Source organism: Microtus ochrogaster, chromosome 16, assembly GCF_000317375.1.
Source record: "Microtus ochrogaster isolate Prairie Vole_2 chromosome 16, MicOch1.0, whole genome shotgun sequence".
NCBI classification, from domain to species: domain Eukaryota; kingdom Metazoa; phylum Chordata; class Mammalia; order Rodentia; family Cricetidae; genus Microtus; species Microtus ochrogaster.
The window spans coordinates 15745754-15764865 of record NC_022018.1 but is presented as its reverse complement, the minus strand read 5'-3'; the positions used below and the strand labels follow the sequence as shown (position 1 = coordinate 15764865).

Genomic DNA, 19112 nt, shown 5'->3' with positions numbered 1-19112 from the left:
GTGTGTGTGTGTGTGTGTGTGTGTGTGTGTGTGTGTGTGTGTGTGTATGTGTGTGTGTGTGAAGGTAGAGAGCTGGAGAATATGAATTAGTGAATTAACTTGTTACTGAATAGTAGTAAAGCGACTATGGATATCAATAATAGTCTGTTTTAAAAGTCTAGATAAAAAATAGGAGAGTTACAAATGATTTTTAAAGTTTTTCACCATAAGGAAATAATAAATGTTTAAATAAATAAACAAACATTTACCTTCATTTAAACATTCAGTTTGCGCACCCATCAAAAAAATAGCACTGTACTGTTAATGTGTATAGGAGAAGAGAGGTTTGGGGTTTATGTCAGTGTGTTCTTTTTTTTCTCGAGACAGGGTTTCTCTTTGTATCTCTGGCTGTCCTGGAACTCGCTCTATAGGTCTACTAGGCTGGCTTCAAACAGTTTCTCTCTGCCTCCTGAGTGCTGGGATTAAAGGCGTGTGACTGCCCGGCATGTCTGAGTGTTCTAACAACACTCATTTTTTTTGGGTAGAATATTTATTATTTTTTAATTAAAATTTTGTGTGTATGGGTGTTTTGCCTGCATGTATATCTATCTGTGTACCATGTTTGTGCCTAGTGCCAGTGACGGTCAGAAGAGGTTCTAACCAGAATTACGGATGACTGTAAACCACCAGGTGGGTGCTGGGAATGAAGCCTGGCTCCCGGAAGAGCAGCCAGTGCTCTTCTCTGTAGAGCCGTCTCAGCAGTCCCCACCCGCTGTTGTTTAGAAATTAGCTGTGTCTTTCAGTGTCTGTCCACCTTCTCCTCGTGTGTTTTCATTAGACAGGACCTAGTGCTTATCAGCTAGCTCCCAGACGCTGTTCACAATCCTGTTGCTGGTAGAAAAACTGAAGTTTGAACAGGATTTCCATTATTTTTACAGTACATAGCACGATGTGTCTAGGTTCTTACATCTGAGAAATGCTCTATTTATTTTATTATTTGTTTATTTTTATGAGACAGTTTTTCACTGTATAGACCATGCCCAGCATGAAATGCTTTGATTTTAATCTGGGAATGTAGAACTGGTTAGTTTGATAAATGAGATTTATAGTTGATGTATTTTTTTTTTTTTGTGGTCTACCTGCCTCTGCCTCCTGAGGGGATTAAAGGAGTGGGCCACTGCATCGATCCAGATTTGTAAAAAATTTGAGTGCACTTTGTATTAAGCAGTATTATAGATTCTGATACAATAATCAGGATGGGTGGGTGTGCACACATGTATGTTTTATATACCAAATCAAAGACCTTGCATATGCTGTCACTTTGTTACTTAGCTTAATTGTCAGCCCTATCAAAATAGAATCTTAATGGGTTAAAAACTGTATAAAATTTTATAACAATTAAGTTAAAGAGCCAGTATTCAAACCTGAGTTTTCTGACTTCATGCCCCTTTTTTTGGGGGGGAGGTGTTAGTATTAAATCACTGGATCTCATTGTTCCAGGCCCCTTTCTATTGGGATAACTCTTATTAGTGGGATGTACATTTCTGGACAGAATATGATTTGGATTCTTGTGAATCAGAATACTGGATAGGAGAAATTTTCAAGTCATTTAAACTAATATATTCAATACATGTGCAGTATGTAAGAGGCAGGAGAGTGAGCAAAAGTTGACTTTCAGAAGCACCATGTAGACACATAGGGAAGGTAGGTGAGCCTTCTTGAACTTACTTTTCCCTTGAAGACCAGAACCATGTGGGGTGTTCTAGGGGCTAAGAAACTTGTTTTCTTTCTGGGTGCCTTCTTTTGGCAGGAGGTAGGTAAAATTCATGTGGTTATGTTTTAAAGAATAGATTGCGTGTCTGTGGACCAGTTAGAAGACTAATGTAAGAGTTGATGTGAGAGACATGTAGTAACGTAGGATTGAAGGATTTGAAATAGAAGGAAGCAGGTTTCTGACATTTAAAGGTAGATGTGGCAAGATGTAAAAAACAAATATGAAATAAAGGCTGTATATAACTTACTAGAGAACTGAAGTAGAGTGAGTCTTCAAAAATACACTTGAGCAGACGTATGTGTTTGGTTTATGCTGTATTTGTTTTGAGGCATCACCAGAGGAACAAGAGGAAAGTGTCTATATGTACATGGCAGTTTGTCTGAGTGTGGATGAGTTTACTAAGCAGAGTTGACAAACAATACATCTCAGATTAATATTGTAAAGTGCCCTTGTGAAGGAGATGGAGTAAAAATTCAGGAGAGTTAGGAAAGAGTGAAAGCAAGTAGTGTCTATCTCTTCTACTTCCAAACAAGATTTCATTGTTTCCCCTTTGAGGAGCTGTAGATTCCTTAATTTCATGACAGGTAGAATTTAACTACAATTAGTGCTTAGCTAAGTTGCACTGCATCTCTTGAAATGATGAAACTGAGATGTAGCTCAGTGCTGGAACACTTAACTCGCATGTATAAGGCTATGGTTTCTATTGCTCCACCATAGAAAAGAAAGTTTACAGCCTGGTGGTGGAGGTGGGGTGCATGATTTAATCCCAGCTCTCGGGAGGCAGAGGCAGGTGGATCTCTTTGAGTTCAAGACTAGCCTTGTCTACAGAGTTCTAGTACATCCAGGGCTACACAGAGAAACCCTGTCTCTAAAAAAGAAACAAAAGAAATAAAAGAAAGTTTAGAGGCATTCTAAGAATACAACTCTACATCTTATAATACCAATAACTTATATTAGGTAGTTCTCAAAATTACTGAGGGAATCAAAGGGTATGAATCTTTTCTATCACAAAAGTCATCTTTAAAAGATTAATTTTAGCCGGGCGATGGTGGCGCACGCCTTTAATCCCAGCACTCTGGAGGCAGACGCAGGTGGATCTCTGTGAGTTCGAGACCAGCCTGGTCTACAGAGCTAGTGCCAGGACAGACTCCAAAGCCACAGAGAAACCCTGTCTCGAGAAACCAAAAAAAAAAGATTAATTTTATTTCCATTTATCTGTATGTATGTATGTTCTCTGTGTGAATGGCATGTGTGTATCCAGAGTCCAGAATAGGGTGTTAGCTTCTCTGGAGCTAGATTTAATAGGCTATAGTGAGCTGTTTGATGTGGATGTTTGGAACCAAACCTGGACCCTCTATAAGACAGCAATAAGCGAGCAGGGTGGTGGTGCCTTATGCCTTTAATCCTAGCACTCGGGAGGCAGAGGCAGGCAGATATCTGTGAGTTCAAGTCCAGCCTGGTCTACAAGAGCTAGTTCCAGGACATGCTTCAAAGCTACAGAAAAACCTTGTCACAAAAACAAAAAACAAGCCGGGCGGTGGTGGCGCACGCCTTTAATCCCAGCACTCGGGAGGCAAGGCAGGCGGATCTCTATGAGTTCGAGACAAGCCTGGTCTACAAGAGCTAGTTCAGGATAGGCTCCGAAACCACGGAGAAACCCTGTCTCGAAAAACCAAAAAAAAAAAAAACCCAAAAATGATAGTAATAAGCATTCTTAAACCACCAAGCCATCTCTACAGCCCTTTTCTCTTCCCTGCAAAATCCTGTTCAAACAAAAACCACAAACAACTGTGAAGTGTCTTAAGATTTTGCCCTCCATGCAGACAAACAAGGTTTCATAGATGTTGTAGAGGACATAGGACTTCACTCATGAGAATAATAGAATGTTAGCATTTGTGCCCTCAGCTCCATGGAAGACTGAATAGGATCAGGACATCCTGTAATAACTTCTTTTATTTTTTAATTAAAAAAATTTGTGTGTGTGTGTGTGTGTGTACACATAAATATATCTCACCATGGAGATCAGCTCTTTCTGTCCACTATATGGGTCTCAGGAATCAAACTTAGGTCATCCAGCTTGGTAGCAAAATGCAGTTACCAGCTGAGCCATCTTACTGGCCTTGACACCACATCTTCAGTGATGTAGTTCAACGTGTTGCAAGAATGTCATCTCTAGGGAAGGGAACACATGTTAGAGAATACAGACTATTGGAATGTGAAGTGAGCTCTGCTTTTACCTTGACACCTTTGCCCTGAGATGACATCTTTAATACACTATACAAGAAGCAAAACCTTCCCACATCTCCAGAGGGATACATTATTTGTAGACCCCAGGACTGTATCCAGTACAACTGTGCTCTAAGAAGAAAATATAGAGCAAAGAGTCAATGCCTGTCTTCACAAGATAGATAGAAACACTCAGGTCCAAGTATACATAAGATTACCTTTTACCAAGGTTCGCCCCTGCTTGCTGTACTTCTTGATTTCTGGTAAAAGTTCTCATGATTGCACATTTGTTGGTCAATAATAACTCTGATAGGGGCCAGTACCGGATCTGTTCTGTTTAACTTAGAAGAAGAAAGACATTATAATTGAGGTTTCGAGAGCCAGGTGGCTTTCTCTGAGTTCTTGTACTGACTTTCCACTTGGCTTAAGGCATGAATCTAGGTATTGCAGGATACATTTTGCACACATGGCCTTGTCTTGCAGAAGGAATTGCTATTCTGTCATCCGGAACAAACCAGGCTATTGAATTGAACTGTCACAAATGCTCTTAGGGCCAAGGTGGTTGTCTGGTGACAACCAGTATTGCTTTAGCTAGCCAGGGACAAATTGCAAATCTGATTGGATGATTTCCAGTTTCTGAATAATTGCCTCAGAACATACCTAATTAACTTAGTCGTTTCCTGTGGGATTCCTCTACTCCCTCAAGAATAGCCTTTCTTAAACACTTGAAGGTCTCTTATGACCACCTCTAGTTACAAGTCACAATGTTCCTTGTTAATCCTTGATTTTTACACAGGAAGTATTCTACAGCTGTACATTCCTTTAGGGTTGCTTTTTTAAACAGTGGGCTATTTAGAATTGCCCCCTGCCTGCTTCAGTTGGAGAGCATAGGATGACAGTTTCTCTAGTATGCCATCTTGGATAGCCGTAGGCTTCTCACTTCAGTTCGTGTTATTAGTTCCTTAATTTGGAGAGTGTACCTGAAGGCAAGCAGTACAATCTGTTCTTTTTATCTGTGCCACCAGTTAGGTGGCATTCATTTGTCCTTTGGAATGATAGATGTAGGAATGGGGATAGAACAGATACCTGGAGGTATTGACAGGTGTTTTTCATGAAAGAATCAAGGACTTTGAGCATCTTCTTGTTCCCAAGAGGCTGTTGTATGAGGTTAAGGAAAATCATAGTCAGAACTGTCTGTGAGGGCTTGAGCAGGCCATGCCAAGTCAGTTAAATTTAGAATGTTCGCATGGTTTGTGGTAATTGTACCAGAGGATTTTCTTTTGGGAAGGTCCAGGTGTGATCTCAGAGATAGATCCATACCTCCTTTCTCTTTCCCTTTTGAGATGTGTCTCCTAGGTGCCGGGTTGTTGACTTACTCTCACTGTCACAGAGTCAGTGTATCACATATCAATATTTAAGGCCTGTTGGTGGAAATATGTAGATGCAAGAAGAAAAAGGATATTTTAATTAAACTTATAGAGGTCTTTTTATGCTGGACACTCTGATTCCCATGGTGCCATAACTGGGAGCCATGATGAACAGTGTACTTAACCATGTGTGCATTATCTTCCCTATCTTCTTTGGAGAATTGTCTGTTTACAAACTTTATTTTGCCCCTCTTGTGTTCCTAGGGATCAGACTCAGGGCACACTAAATACATACTCTTCTACTGAGCTATACCCCAGGTCCTCCTTTGCTGAGTTATTGGTTAAGGGCTCAAGTTTTGTTTTTGTTTGCTTGTTGAGGCTGGTTGTTGTTCAAGCTGGTCTCTTTCCTTAAGTAGCCAAGGCCTTGAATGTCTCATGTTTCTGTCTCTACCTCCTGAGTGTATGTATATGGTAGGCAAACACTCTTCCAACCAAACTGTATCATACCTGACCCTTTCTGTATTTTGAGGTACATGTTTTGGGAGTAAGCTTGAGGGCAATTTTATTAAGAGTTTAAAGGAAAAATCCTAGAGCAAGCAAGCTGTAAATTGTGGGCTGCCTAGAAGAGAGAATTCTTTGAAGAGGAGAAAAAAAGTGAGCAGCTTGAGTTGTTTTAGGGTTAAACTATGTGGCAGCAGGCAACCACATGGCATAGTGGGGGCTTTAGGGAAACCTATGGTATTAGGGAAGGCACATTTAGAACAGAGACAGAAAGATGATGAAAAAGGAACATTACCCTTCACAGTATCCTAGAAGAGCAGGCAGACTTACAAAGCAAAGTGGCTGAACACTGTGTGAGACTCTCTTGAGTTTTTTTTTTTTTTTTTTTAGCTGTTCCAGTTTAGCAATATAAGATGCTTGTGGGTGGAAAATGTAGAAGGCTATCAGTACCTCAGCTAACAGTCCATTCTTGAGTGACTCTTGTCATTTAAAAGCACACTGTCAGATTGTTACCATAAAAAACCTGATGCTATCAAGGGTTATAATAGTATGGCTGGCTGATCAGGTGCTTCTTTTGCAATAGCCAATACTAGACCCTGCAAAAAGAGTGAGGACCTTCAAGAGTGAGGACCAATAAAAGCTAGAAGGACAACAGCCAGAGTCCTATGGAGCCAGTCTGCTACTAGCATGTAAAATGACCCTTTCCAAGACTCAGTTCTGAGAGGAGGTGGTAGCCCGTTAATGAAATAAATCATTTTAGATCTACTTTCATGGTGGATGTGTTGTGTTTGATATGAAGAGTGACTGACAGCAGTGGCCAGTGCAGACTTCATTTTTATCAGACAGTGACTCCTTACTAATGAGTATATGAATGCCCATATGGTCGATCTTTAACTAAATTAATCTTCACAGTTTGTGAACAGCACAGGATTCAGCAAAATAAAAGAATGTGCTCCAGGAGAATTTGGAGTAGGTCCATGCAAATGTCTTTAGGTTCTGCCCACAAGACAGAGCAACAACATTTATTTTCAATTCTGTCTCGCCTGCATGAAGAGTGAACAATATGGAAGCCTGTTTGACACCTATTGGACGTTTATAGGCTTTGAGCCTGGTTGAATCATCACTGACCTAGGCCCAGGCCCTTAGGGAACCACTGAACCAACAGCTGCAATGGACCATGAGGGTTGGCTTAGACCAAATAAAATAGGTGGAACAGCCAGGCTTCCATAGGAACCTGAGATGCCTTAGGAGAGAGCCTGACTCTGTCTCTCTCTCTGTCTCCCTCAGAACCCAGGGCCTTTGACATGCTAGAAAAGTGCTCTGCCTCTGAACTGTATTTCTATCCTTAGCTGCATTCTCAAATATGCCTTTTCTTTGTGATATGAGAAAGTGTTAGCCCCTTCCAATCTTGTTTGTAATTGGATTTCAATAGACAACCTAAATTAGGGGTCTTTTCAACACAGGAATACTTAGTAGTTGTGTCAGGCAGGTATAGGATTTAAATTAGAGGCCACTGCAATAGAGATTGCTCTTACCAGAAGCATTGGTAAGTAATATCTGTGCACAGAGAGACTTGTATTGAAAGGGGCCAAAATAATGTAAAATGTTAAAGCCACTGGTGCATTTCCACACGGACTCTGTGTGGTGGCCATAGAGTGTATGAACGTTCACAGTATAATCATGTATCATGCACGCAGCAGTGAAGGCCACAGTGGAAGCTCTACCAAGAAAGAATGCTCACTAGCTTCCCTTTCCCACCGAGAACGCCACTCGAAGCAGGAATTTATCCCTCTGAAGAAGTTGCTTTTCTCTATCCAGTAGTGCCAGACAGTGCTCAACAGCCGCCTAAAATGATTTACATTTGTTTAAGTGACAGCTCTAATTCTTTTTCTCTGAGGGAGAGTTATAAAGGGTAGTAGAGTCTGTAGGGCAGGGTGATACTGGAGAGAACAGCTTTGCACCAGTTCACAGAAGCCATTTCCTTTTTGTTTTGAGTGGTGTGGTGACTTCATGCTAATTAATGGAAACTTATTTTTTTGGTCCGCCCAAAGTCCCATATACCGCGGAAAGACCTGAGTTAACAGCTATAGTCATACTACTTTTTGGCAGAGACAATAAGGTTTACACCCTTTCATTGACTTGGCCTCAATCTGTATGTAATATCATTGTTTTTAAAGTCTGTCTTAATGTTGCATATTGCTTATGGACAAGGTAGCATCTCTAAAATTTTTTTGATAAAAATCAGACATGGTGGCTTTTACATGCATTTCAAATCTCAGCGATTAGGAGGTTGAGAAAGGATTGCCTTAAGTTTGAGGTCAGTATGGGCTGCTTATGGTACCCTGCCTTTAATTTTTTTATTTAGATTTATTTATTTTTTAAAATGATTTTTTTTTCTCATTTTACATACCTATTCTAGTTCCGTTCCTTTTCCTCCTCCCGCTCCTCCCATCCTCCCTCACCCCACCTCCTTATCTACGCCTCAGAAAAACGCAGAAGAGAACATTTCTTGATTTTTTTAAATAGAAAAGTTAGAGCTGACATTAAGAATTTTCTAGATTCTTTGATCTAGTTTCTTATGTTCCAGTTACTTTCGACAGCGTTTTGATATCTGTCTATATTGTAAAGTCCATAGACTGATCAGTATGCAGACGGCTTATGTCAGGAAGTTTCTCCTAGTGGGACTTGTCACAGGAGACAAGTCTTCTGTAAAAACATGGTTGAGGTGTTACAAAGGATCGATGGTAATAATTATCCCAACACAGTGTTCCTCCTCCCTTTCCTTCTTTCTGCCTTTTTTCTATTAATTTTTATGTGTATGGGTGTTTTGCCTGCATGTATGTCTGTACCTTGGTTGTGCCTCATGCATTTGGAGACTAGAAGATGACATTCAGTCCCCTGGAACTGTGGTTACAGACAGTTGTGAGCTTCACTGTGGATGCTGGGAATTGAACCTGAGTCCTCCAGAAGAGCAGTCGGTGCTCTTAACTGCCCAACCGTCTCTCCAGCCTCTTTTCCCTCCCTTAAAAAAAATTATGTGTATGATTGTTTGGCCTTCAGGTGTGTAATACATATGTATGTGTACATCATGTGTATGCCTAGTGTCCGTGAAGGCTGTGAGCAGGCATCAGATCTTTTGGCATTGATGTTATAGTGGTTGTAAGAAGTCACGTGTGTGCTGGGAACAGAAACCTCTGCGAGAGCAGTAGGTGTATGACTGCTGGGCATCTCTCCAGCTCAGTTGTTGCTGTTTTTTTTTTTTTTTTGTGTTTGTTTGTTTTGTTTTGTTTTTCAAGACAGGGTTTCTCTGTGGCTTTGGAGCCTGTCCTGGAACTAGCTCTGTAGACCAGGCTGGTCTTGAACTCACAGAGATCCGCCTGCCTCTGCCTCCCGAGTGCTGGGATTAAAGGCGTGCGCCACTATCGCCCGGCTTGTTGCTGTTTTTTTAACAAGTGTTCCATACCTTACCTGTTACCTTCCAAAACATTAGCCAAAGATTTGCCTGGCTCTAGCAACAGTAGGTAGGTACACACTTTTCTCCTTTACACTCCATTCAGTTTCTGATTGTTATCTGAAAATATTTAGAGCATTACTTGCTCCCCTTCCACCAGATAAATCTTAATTCTAGCTGCTCATGGGGTAGACCTCTTGAGGCTGTTAGCATGACACATGTTTTTCCCATCTGGAAGGGAGTTGACAATAACTAGGGAATTATTGAGGCTTTTGTCTACAGATTTGCCTACTCCCAGGTACTCATCCTGAAACTATCTCTTTTTTAAAAAAATAATTTTTAAAGTTTTATTTATTTTATGTATATGAAGCACTATCTGTATGTACACCTGCTTGCCAGAAGAGGGCATTAGGTCCCATTATAGACGGTTGTGAGCCACGGTGTGGGTGCTGGGAATTGAACTCAAAACCTCTGGAAGAGCAGCCGATGTGCTCCAGCCCCTGAAACTGTCTCTTAATTTAGCTTCATTATAAATAATAAAATAGAGGGTCATTGATAGTTCTCATGAATTCTTGTCAATCTCTGTTAATCAGCTTCTTCCATTCTCAGCAAGCTCTGTCTTTGCCAGTGTTTTCATTCTTACTACCCAAATCCAAATTTAAAGAATCACGGATCAGGGTAATAGATAATTTAATACTATTTCATGGATTCTGTTGGAAGATAGGAGGCTCTAGGTTAAAGAACACATCACTCATGGCAACTGCAAGAACCAGTATATTGTGCTTGGCATGGTTGCACACACCTTTAATTCCAGCACTGCAAGGTAGAGGCAGGTGGATCTCTGTGAGCTCAGGGCTAGTCTGGTCTACAAAGAATTTCAGAATTGCCAGAGAGCTCTATAGAGAGACTCTCTCTCAACAGGGAAATAAACAATCAACATTCAGTATTTGTTCAGGCGACTGAGTCCTGTTCCACTAAGGTGCAAAGAGGACAGGAGATGCCTCCATATAAAGAGGACAGGAGATGCCTCCATACAAAGCTGGACACACTCGGGAGACAAAAATGCTGGCAGGTGGATCTTTGTAAATTTGCGGCCAGGACATCGTGGTCAGCATAAGCAAGCTCCAGGCTCAGCAGGGCTACATAGTAAGACAGTGAGTGTCTCACATGAAAAACAAAGCAAAGATAAAGAGAATATGTTGCCCATTTAGTCATTATTTCCTCTTCAATGGAAGGAATCAAACCCAGGACCTTGTCTATGCTGGTAACAGCTGAGCCCTTCCCAGCCTACTATCCAGTTTGTGGATTTTGATGACTAAATGAAAGTTTTAAATGTATTTTTATTTGCTGAGGTGGAACCCAGGGCCTTGTACATGCTGGAAGTGAGTTATATTCTCTGACTCTCCACAAATGTTGTATTTTAAAACGTTTCATAACCAGACAGGTATGTAGGAGGCTTGCTGATAACCATAACCTTTGCTCTTAAAAGTTTTTTTTCCTTTCACAACTGCCATGTGTAGTTCTTTCTGCCTTCAGTGATTTCCATATTTACCTTTTATACTTGTGTTTATCTTTTAAATTTTGTCAGTCTGTAAAGCCTTCATGTGAAACCTTTTCAACTTGCTTGCACTGCACACATTTATAGTAATTCAGGTAATCTGCGCGTGTCACTGCAGCGCTCATGTCATTGTGCTGAAATCACTGATTTAGTGTTGTGTCCATTAATACAGTAAAAGTGAGCAAGTAGCCCTTCTCTTTCCTTCCACACAGTCCAGATTTCTAAGAGACAATTTCCTCCAACAGTCGCTTTAGAAAATCTATTAAGTATTTCCTGATTGGAGTCTTAAGGAAATTAATTTACCTAATTAATTTTGAAAGAAGAGACATACTCATTAGAAAATAGGTACAAGAGCACACACCTTTATATCCAGCGTCAGAGGCAGATGAATCTACAAGAGCTAGTTCCAGGACAGGCTCCAAAACTACATAGAGAAACTCTGTCTAAAAAAAAAAAAAAAATACAGCTCCATGGTCCAATGCATATGGACAGCGTATATATTATCTACTATACCAAATAATATTTTCTTGCTCTATTTAAATTTAAAATATAGACTGTGGATATTCATAAAGAAAAAGTGGCTCGAAGAGAGATTGGTATTTTGACAACAAATAAGAATACATCAAGAAGTCACAAAATAATAGCACCTGCAAATATGGAGCGCCCTGTCAGGTATATTCGGAAACCTATCGACTACACAGTTCTGGATGATGTGGGCCATGGAGTTAAGGTAAGCATTTTGTATTTCATAAGTGTGGATTACTTTGAATTTTCAATAAGGATTTTGGATAGAAATTGTGATAGGATTTCTTATTTGATAGATTCCCTTTAGCTAGCAGTTAGCATTTACAGTTTTCATAGAATATTTATTTATTTTAAAGATATAAGTGTATGGTTGTTTTGCCTGTATATGTGTATGTGTACTACATGCATGTCTGGTGCCTTCAAGGGTCAAATGAGGGCGTTGGATCCTCTAGATCTTCTGGAAATGAGTTATGGATAGTTGTGAGCCACTGTGCGAAGGGGATCTGGGTCCTCTGCAAGGATAGCCAGGGCTCTTAACTGCTGAGCCATCTCTCCAGCCATCTAGATTAATTTAATGTAAGGTAAATGTTTCACTAAGCTTGGAGCAAAATTTTTATTCACAGAATAGGCATTACTCAGAAAAACTTGAAAAAGCTGGGTTGCTGAGAAGGCTTAGCAGGTGAAGGCACTTGCCACCAAAAACCTTTAAACCTGAGTTCTGTTCTTAGAACTTTCACGGTGGAAGGAGAAAGCAGACTCCCCAAAGTTTTCTCCTCTACACATAATGCTGGATTACTTTACAACAACAATAAAAGCCCAAATAGACACAAAACTTGACAGAACCATTTTTTTAAAAAAAAAAATTTTAATTGATTGATTTAGAAAATAAATTGTAAATAATTTGTCCTTTTGTTCCTAAATGTTTGTGTAACTATATGGTTTTCTAACTACTAAAAAATGCAAACTTTAAAACTTTTTTTAGAAAAGTGCTTATTATGGCAAGATATTTATTATCCCCAATTTTTACTAATCAGTTTTAAGTATATACTTCTGAAATATAATCACATTGTTTTTGTAACTAAATATTTTACATCAAGACTTGTAGAAGGGTGGGTGGCCAGTGAAAACAGTATATTTTAGAAACTGACATGTTTGGTAGAGTGCTTGCCTAGCGTGAACACAGCCCTGGATTTAAGCCCCAGCAGCACAGTGGTGGTACAGTATTGCGGTCCCCAGCACTTGCATAGGGAGGCAGGAGCATGAGAAATTTGGAGCTCAACACCATCCTTGCTCACATAATAAGTTTGAGGTTAGTCTTATCTAAGGGAAACCAATATGAAACTGATGAATGTCACATTTATCTGTACATATACAAATTATACACATACACAGCTACCTTTTCCCCCTGTCTCATCACTGCTTTTTTCCCTTGGTTTTTATGACTTCTGTAAGTTTTTATACTCTTAACTTACTTTTCTTCTATAGGATCATAGTTTTGTGTGAAATTAGGAAATAATACCAGAGTTGGGTGTGGCAGGTGCATCTCTTGAGTTGAGGCTAGCCTGTTCTAGTAAGTGGGTTTTGTAGTTAGATCCTATCTCAGAAGAAATACTACAGGACCAGGAGGCAGAAGGAACAGGGTGACCACAGACTTAAAGGCAAGCCTGGTCTACATAGTGGTCTACACCCTGGTCAGCTGGGTCAAATAAACAAGAAACCTGACCAAACTGACCAACCAGTCCCCTTGCTGCTTAAAAAGATCTGAAGAAACTCCGCCATTCATTAATGATAAATTATGCAAGCCTAAAATTATGAGGCAGAAAGAATTAAATTTATTTTAAAATGAGCATTTTAAGTATAGACAAACTCTACCAGGTCCTGTAATTATTATTATTTTGTCTTTGGTTCATATTTATATTTAGGAATCTGATTTCTTTTTTAATTAAAAATTTCATACATTGTATTTTGGTCTGTTCTCTTTCCTCCCCAACCTCAGCTCTTCCCAGATGCAGTTTAATTTCTTAATGACTTGTTAAGTTTATGCTCTCACTGGGCATTGTGGCACACATCTTTGATCCCAGCACTTGGGAGGCAGAGGCAGATGGATCTCTATGAGTTCCAGGACAGCCAGGACTGTTTCACAGAGAAACCCTGTCTTGGAAAAGTAAAAAGAAGGGGCAGGGAAGTGTACGCTCTCTGTTATGGAAGATGACATCTGATATTGTTTCTTAATGGTGCTTTTGTTGAAATTCCTGTTCGGATTTTTCAAGATACATAATTTTAAATACCGTATCTAAATAGATTAATCTTATTTTTGTAGCTACCACATTTTATATCCAAGGTTTTGAGTCATACATGGGCTCCCACAGTTTTCATACTCTTAAGGTTAATATTCCATCTTATTTGCAATACAAATTTTAGTGTTTTGGAATTTGTGTATGCTATACTTGGGCTTTCTTTTACTGGATTATGCATATTTAAATAGAATGTAAATGTACTTAATACATTATATTCTAAAAAGTATATGGTATCTGTAATTTTATTAGGAATTTAAAATAAAAATAAACTAAAGTAAATCTGGCTAGATTTTGGGAAACTGTAAGATACTGACAGGAGAAACCAGTGTGCAGAGTACGCACATGGAGAACAGTGGTAGACGATGATCGTAAGCGGCGCTGCATTTTCAAGTGAGCATAGGGAAAGAAGGCTTGAATACCAGTAGAGAAATTTAGAATTATTTTTGGTAAGCATAACAATGAAGAGATTTCTAAATTAGTTTGTAACTTAAAGAGGAATGTTTGTTGTGTATATTGTCTGTGTGGTGAAAACAGGTGAAGACCAAGGAAGCATTTTACTGGTTATAATTAGTTGATATTTTCTCTGGGTTTCTGGTCAGTTATGGAATTTAGTTTCAGTTTGCTTTCTAGAAATACAGAATACCAGGACTTTCTCAGCTTTAATGCTCTCTCAATTATTGTTCTTTTAAACTTTTTTCAGATTTATTTTTGTATCTTGAGTGTTTTTGCCTATATGTGTATCATGTGTGTAGATCACGTGTGTACCACTTATGCATACTGTGTGTGTGTATGTGTGTGCGCGCGTGTGCTGTGTGTACCGTGTGTGTGTGCATGTGTTTGTACCGTGTATGTTTGGTCCCTCTGGAGATCAGAAGAAGACAGAGATACAGTCATTTGTGAACCACTTTGAATATAGGTGATGGGAACTGAGCTCTAGGGCCTCTGTAAGGGCAACAAGAGCTCTTAACAGCTGAACTGTCTAGCCTACCTCTTCTGGTTTTACTATTTTTTACAGTACAGACATTAACTTTTTATAGTATCTGTGTTGGACTGTGATCTTTAAACAGCTTCAGTTTTATTAAAATGAGTGGGAGCTCATCAGTTACTTCAAGGAAAGAATTTGTTTCATTGCGAGAACAATAGTGTACTCAAAGAATTCTATTGCCTTTTGTAACACCCGATTTCGGTGTTACACCCTCGGTACAGTCCGCGCGCCACTGTACCGAGGTTCGGGCGAGGGCCTGGAGATTGAAAAGAAAAAGAACACACAGGGAGACCAGGGTCATTCGTAAGGAGATCAACCGAATGCCGTTTATTCAGCCTTGGGGAAGCCCTTAAGTACCTACTGCAGCACAAGGACCCCCACCCAGGCAGGTAGGGAAATTACCATATCTCAAATAGAATGAATGCCCTGCAGCTAACCACCAGGCGGGGCAGGAGAAAAATAGGAACTTAACCAGGTGGGGCAAGGGGAAAACAGGAACCAACAGAATGCTAGTCATCTGACTAGAAACTGAATGTGTCCCAGGAATAAGGGTTAAATGCTTGGTCATGCTGACCAGAAATTGTCCTCGAGAAGCACTCCAGGAATAAGGGAGGCCAGGGCCCTACACCTTTGAATTCATATTCCAGGTAAATAGTGAAATTACTCATTCATAAATTTAAATGTTTGGAGGAAGAGAGATCGTAAGGCAATACAAAAGTCTTATTTTGTTTATGTATAGTTTGGGAAGACTTAAGTAGACATTTTATATACAGTATTGCCAGCTGCTAGCAGTTATATTTTGAGCCTTAAGAGTCAGAGATTAGCTGGGGTTAGGGGTCGCGGTGGCACACACCTTTAATCCGAACACTTGGGAGGCAGAGGCAGGTGGATCTCTGTGAGTTTAAGGATAGCCTGGTCTACAGAGCGAGTTCCAGGACAACCAGAGCTGTTACACAGAGAAACCCTGTCTTGAAAAACCAAAACAGACAGAGCTTAATTTTACAACACTTTCCATTTGGATACATAAACTGTTTAATTCAGGGGAAGCTGAACTTGAGCAAAGGTTGAAAGTTACACAGTTGTGTAGTTGCAGGGTTATATAAAGACTCATTTCCCATTTAATTTTATTGTTCCTTCATTTGGGAACAGATTACATATAAATATTGAGCTGTTTTTGGTTTTGTCTCTGTTTTTACAGTTGAAAGAAAGATGCGAGAATGCACTTAGAATACTTTTTTGCACAATTATATATTATGTGATAAACTATATGCACACATACATGATACACATAGGTCATGTAATACATTAGTAGATCCTATCAAGGGCCTTAACTAAATGTACTACTTCATACCTAGGTGTGTGATATGGTGATTAGCAAGGGTTCTAGACAACAGTGAGAAAGAATCATTTAAATAATGAGGAATACCAAAGTTCTAGTACTGTATATAAATGAGAAGATATCTGAAATTCTTCCATAGGATTTTACTTAATGTTGCCTTTGAGGTCATCTGAAAAATGTGGATACTTGTGAGAACAACAGATGTTATTGATAGAATTAAAATCTCAAAACTTTATAGACAAACTCTAGAAATAGATTTTTTTTCTTAATAGTGTGACATAAGGATTGGCATTACAGAGTCATGCACATTATCTCAGGTGTGTCAGCTGGTCGTCTCTCACAGAAGTAATCTTTACAATCAGGTGTGTCAGCTGGTCGTCTCTCACAGAAGTAGTCTTTACAATCAAAGTGCCATTTCTATAATTTACAATGGTGGCTGAACTGCTCAATAAGCACATAGCAATGTATAGCTTCCTAGTAGTGTATGTTTGCTCAAGACTTACATAGTCTAGAAATGAGAGTTTCCGGACTGTTCATTCTGCAGTTAGAATTTGGCCAAGCTGCTGTTAGATATTTTCTGTGTGTGTGTGTGTGTGTGTGTGTGTGTGTGTGTGTGTGTGTGTATGTGTGTATTTTAAATGTTTTTATTACTTGTCAGTTTTATACATGCACATATCTTTTTCATAACACACCACCCATGTTTTTGTTTTTGTTTTTGGGATAGGGTGTCTTAAATCCCAAACTGGTGTAACACTTGCTTTGTAGCTACTCCAACCTCCCTAATTCTGAGTTTTCAGAAGTATGCCACCATACGTGGGCTATATGATGCTCGGAATGAAACCCCATGTTGCTGTGTGCTACACAGAACTCTGCCAAGTGAGCTGCATTCCCAGGCTTTAGTCAGGGCTTAATGATTTTATTTTGAAACACTGAGGTGTGCTTGACCACATTCTTTTCTGAATTTGAAAACAACTTGTGAGTTTTTATTTTTATTTTATTTTGAGGCAGAGTTTTACTATGTAGCTTTGACTGGCTTAAAAGTCCTTCCATAGACCAGGCTGGCTTTGACTGAAGACATCTGATTGTTTCTGTCTCCCAAGAGCTGGGATTAAAGGCACCATACCCAGCTCCTCCTCAAGCCTCTTCTAAAGCAGTATGCACTCTTAATAGCTGATGATGTTTAAACATGTGTTTGTTCATTACTTATCTACTTTATTTTTTGTAGTATTAAAGATTAATTTAGAGACTTCCACATATTAAAAATCTGCTTTACTGTCGCTTATTTGAGTCAAATGAAAAATTTTTATCTTTAATTATGTGTATATGTGTGTACAGGGTCTGTGTACACATGAGTGCAGTGCCTGTGGAGGCCAGAAGAGAGGGCATTTGATCCCTTGTCACTGGAATGCCTCATGTGGGTGCTGGATGCTGTCACCTGTAGAAGCCACTGCAGACTTACCTGTCGAGATGCCTTTCCAGCTCCCTATGAGCTGTAATTCAGTTGGATTAGATGCATGGGTTAAATGCTAACCCAAGAAATTTTTAGGCCTGCTTGAGATTGGCTTAATTAGTAGTTTCTTTAGAAAGTTACTTCTTTTTAAAAGTACTCATAAGTTAGACCTGGTGACAAAAGCCTGTAATCCCAGCTGCCTGGAAAGGCTGAGACAAGGGAATCATAAACTCAAGTCTTGTCTGGACCACAAAATCAGTTCAAGTCCAGTCTGGGAACTTAGTGGCTGGATGTAGCTCATTGGTAGAGTGCTTGACTAACGTATGCAGTCCTGAGTTCAAGTCCCAGTACTGTTGGAAAACAAGTGGAACACACAAGCATTTCCCTAGTTCCTTTAGGTACTTTTCTTCTACAATGTATAAGAAATATAGCCGGATAAAGCTTGTTAACATAAATTCAGTAATATAAATGTCAACCTGTCCTGTCAGATACAACTTACCTAGAATTAATTTCTACTTTTTCCCCTCTTTTTTGTTTTTGCCAACATAAAGTGGCTAAAAGCCAAGGTAAGACATATTACTTCTCATTTGATCCACAGTACTTCCTCTATGTTGACAGAGGCTGCAGAGCCACTAAAATGTGAAAACTCTTATGTCTGTCTGCTTTTTCCTGTAGGATTCACATAGATTACATATGCTGAAACTTAGATCAAATCAGCGTTAGCTTGGCTGTGTTAATATATCCAAGATATATTGACGTTTGCACCTTAGGAACATTAATCTTGCTAACAGTTTCTGCTTTGCTCATGTTTTTACAGTTGCTTTGCTTCCATTGACTTAGAGATAGGTTTCCCAGACGTCATGTTATTTTGTTGTTGAATGATCAGGATAAAGATTATACTTGAGATGAGTATTTTAGCAGATTGATAGCTTTGTGGTTTACATTTATGCACATATAAATGTTTATTGAAGTATTTTAATAATCCTGATTCTTGAATACAAATAAATTCGATATCAGTGACTATCTAATAATAAATTATAAAATCTAGTAGTCTCACCTGTATTTTGCATAAATTGATATGAATAGCACAAAATGACAGGAAGAACTGAATGCAGGTGGCTTTTGAACTTTTAAAATATAATGACAAACTGTATTAGTACTGTCTGGGAATCCTTATTTCACATTCTGTTGTTAAGGAAAAGACATCATGTTAAAACATCAAGAGAACAAGTTGATACAAAAATAAAATCTTTCTTTCCACATTTTAGCACGGAAATAACCAGCCTGCAAGAACTGGCACATTGTCGAGAACAAATCCTCCCACGCAGAAACCACCAAGCCCTCCTGTGTCAGGCCGAGGGACTTTGGGGTATGAATTTAACTGCATTCTACTAAGAATTCCCGAGACCTAAGTGCATGTTCTCTCTGGTAGTGCTACCCTTTACATTCATTTATTCTGTGAGTGCGTGTATGTGCGTGTGTGTGTGTGTGTGTGTGAAGGTCAGAGAACAGCCGGTAAGGCCCGTGGGTCCTGTGATGATACTCAGTGTCAGCTTGGCAGGACACCTCAGACCGATACTGATTCTTTCTTCCCTAAACAGAATCCCAAACGAAATCTTCCTGCTTTACAATCTCAATCTCTCTTTCTCTCTTTCTCTCT

General features: G+C 39.4%; 1 protein-coding gene across 10 annotated transcripts in view; it reads left to right on the top strand.

Moving 5' to 3' along the window:
* The window catches only part of Abi1 (abl interactor 1), an 89182-nt gene that overhangs the window by 42429 nt on the left and 27641 nt on the right, over nucleotides 1-19112 (top strand). For 5 of the 10 annotated variants that reach the window (XM_005354757.1, XM_005354752.1, XM_005354748.1 and 2 more), the window contains exons 3-5: nucleotides 11410-11586; nucleotides 18004-18018; nucleotides 18721-18821. In XM_005354757.1, coding sequence (XP_005354814.1) covers nucleotides 11410-11586; nucleotides 18004-18018; nucleotides 18721-18821 — 293 coding nt within the window. The remainder of the gene's footprint in view (nucleotides 1-11409; nucleotides 11587-18003; nucleotides 18019-18720; nucleotides 18822-19112) is intronic. The other 5 variants (XM_005354758.1, XM_005354753.1, XM_005354750.1 and 2 more) reach the window with 1 other exon arrangement.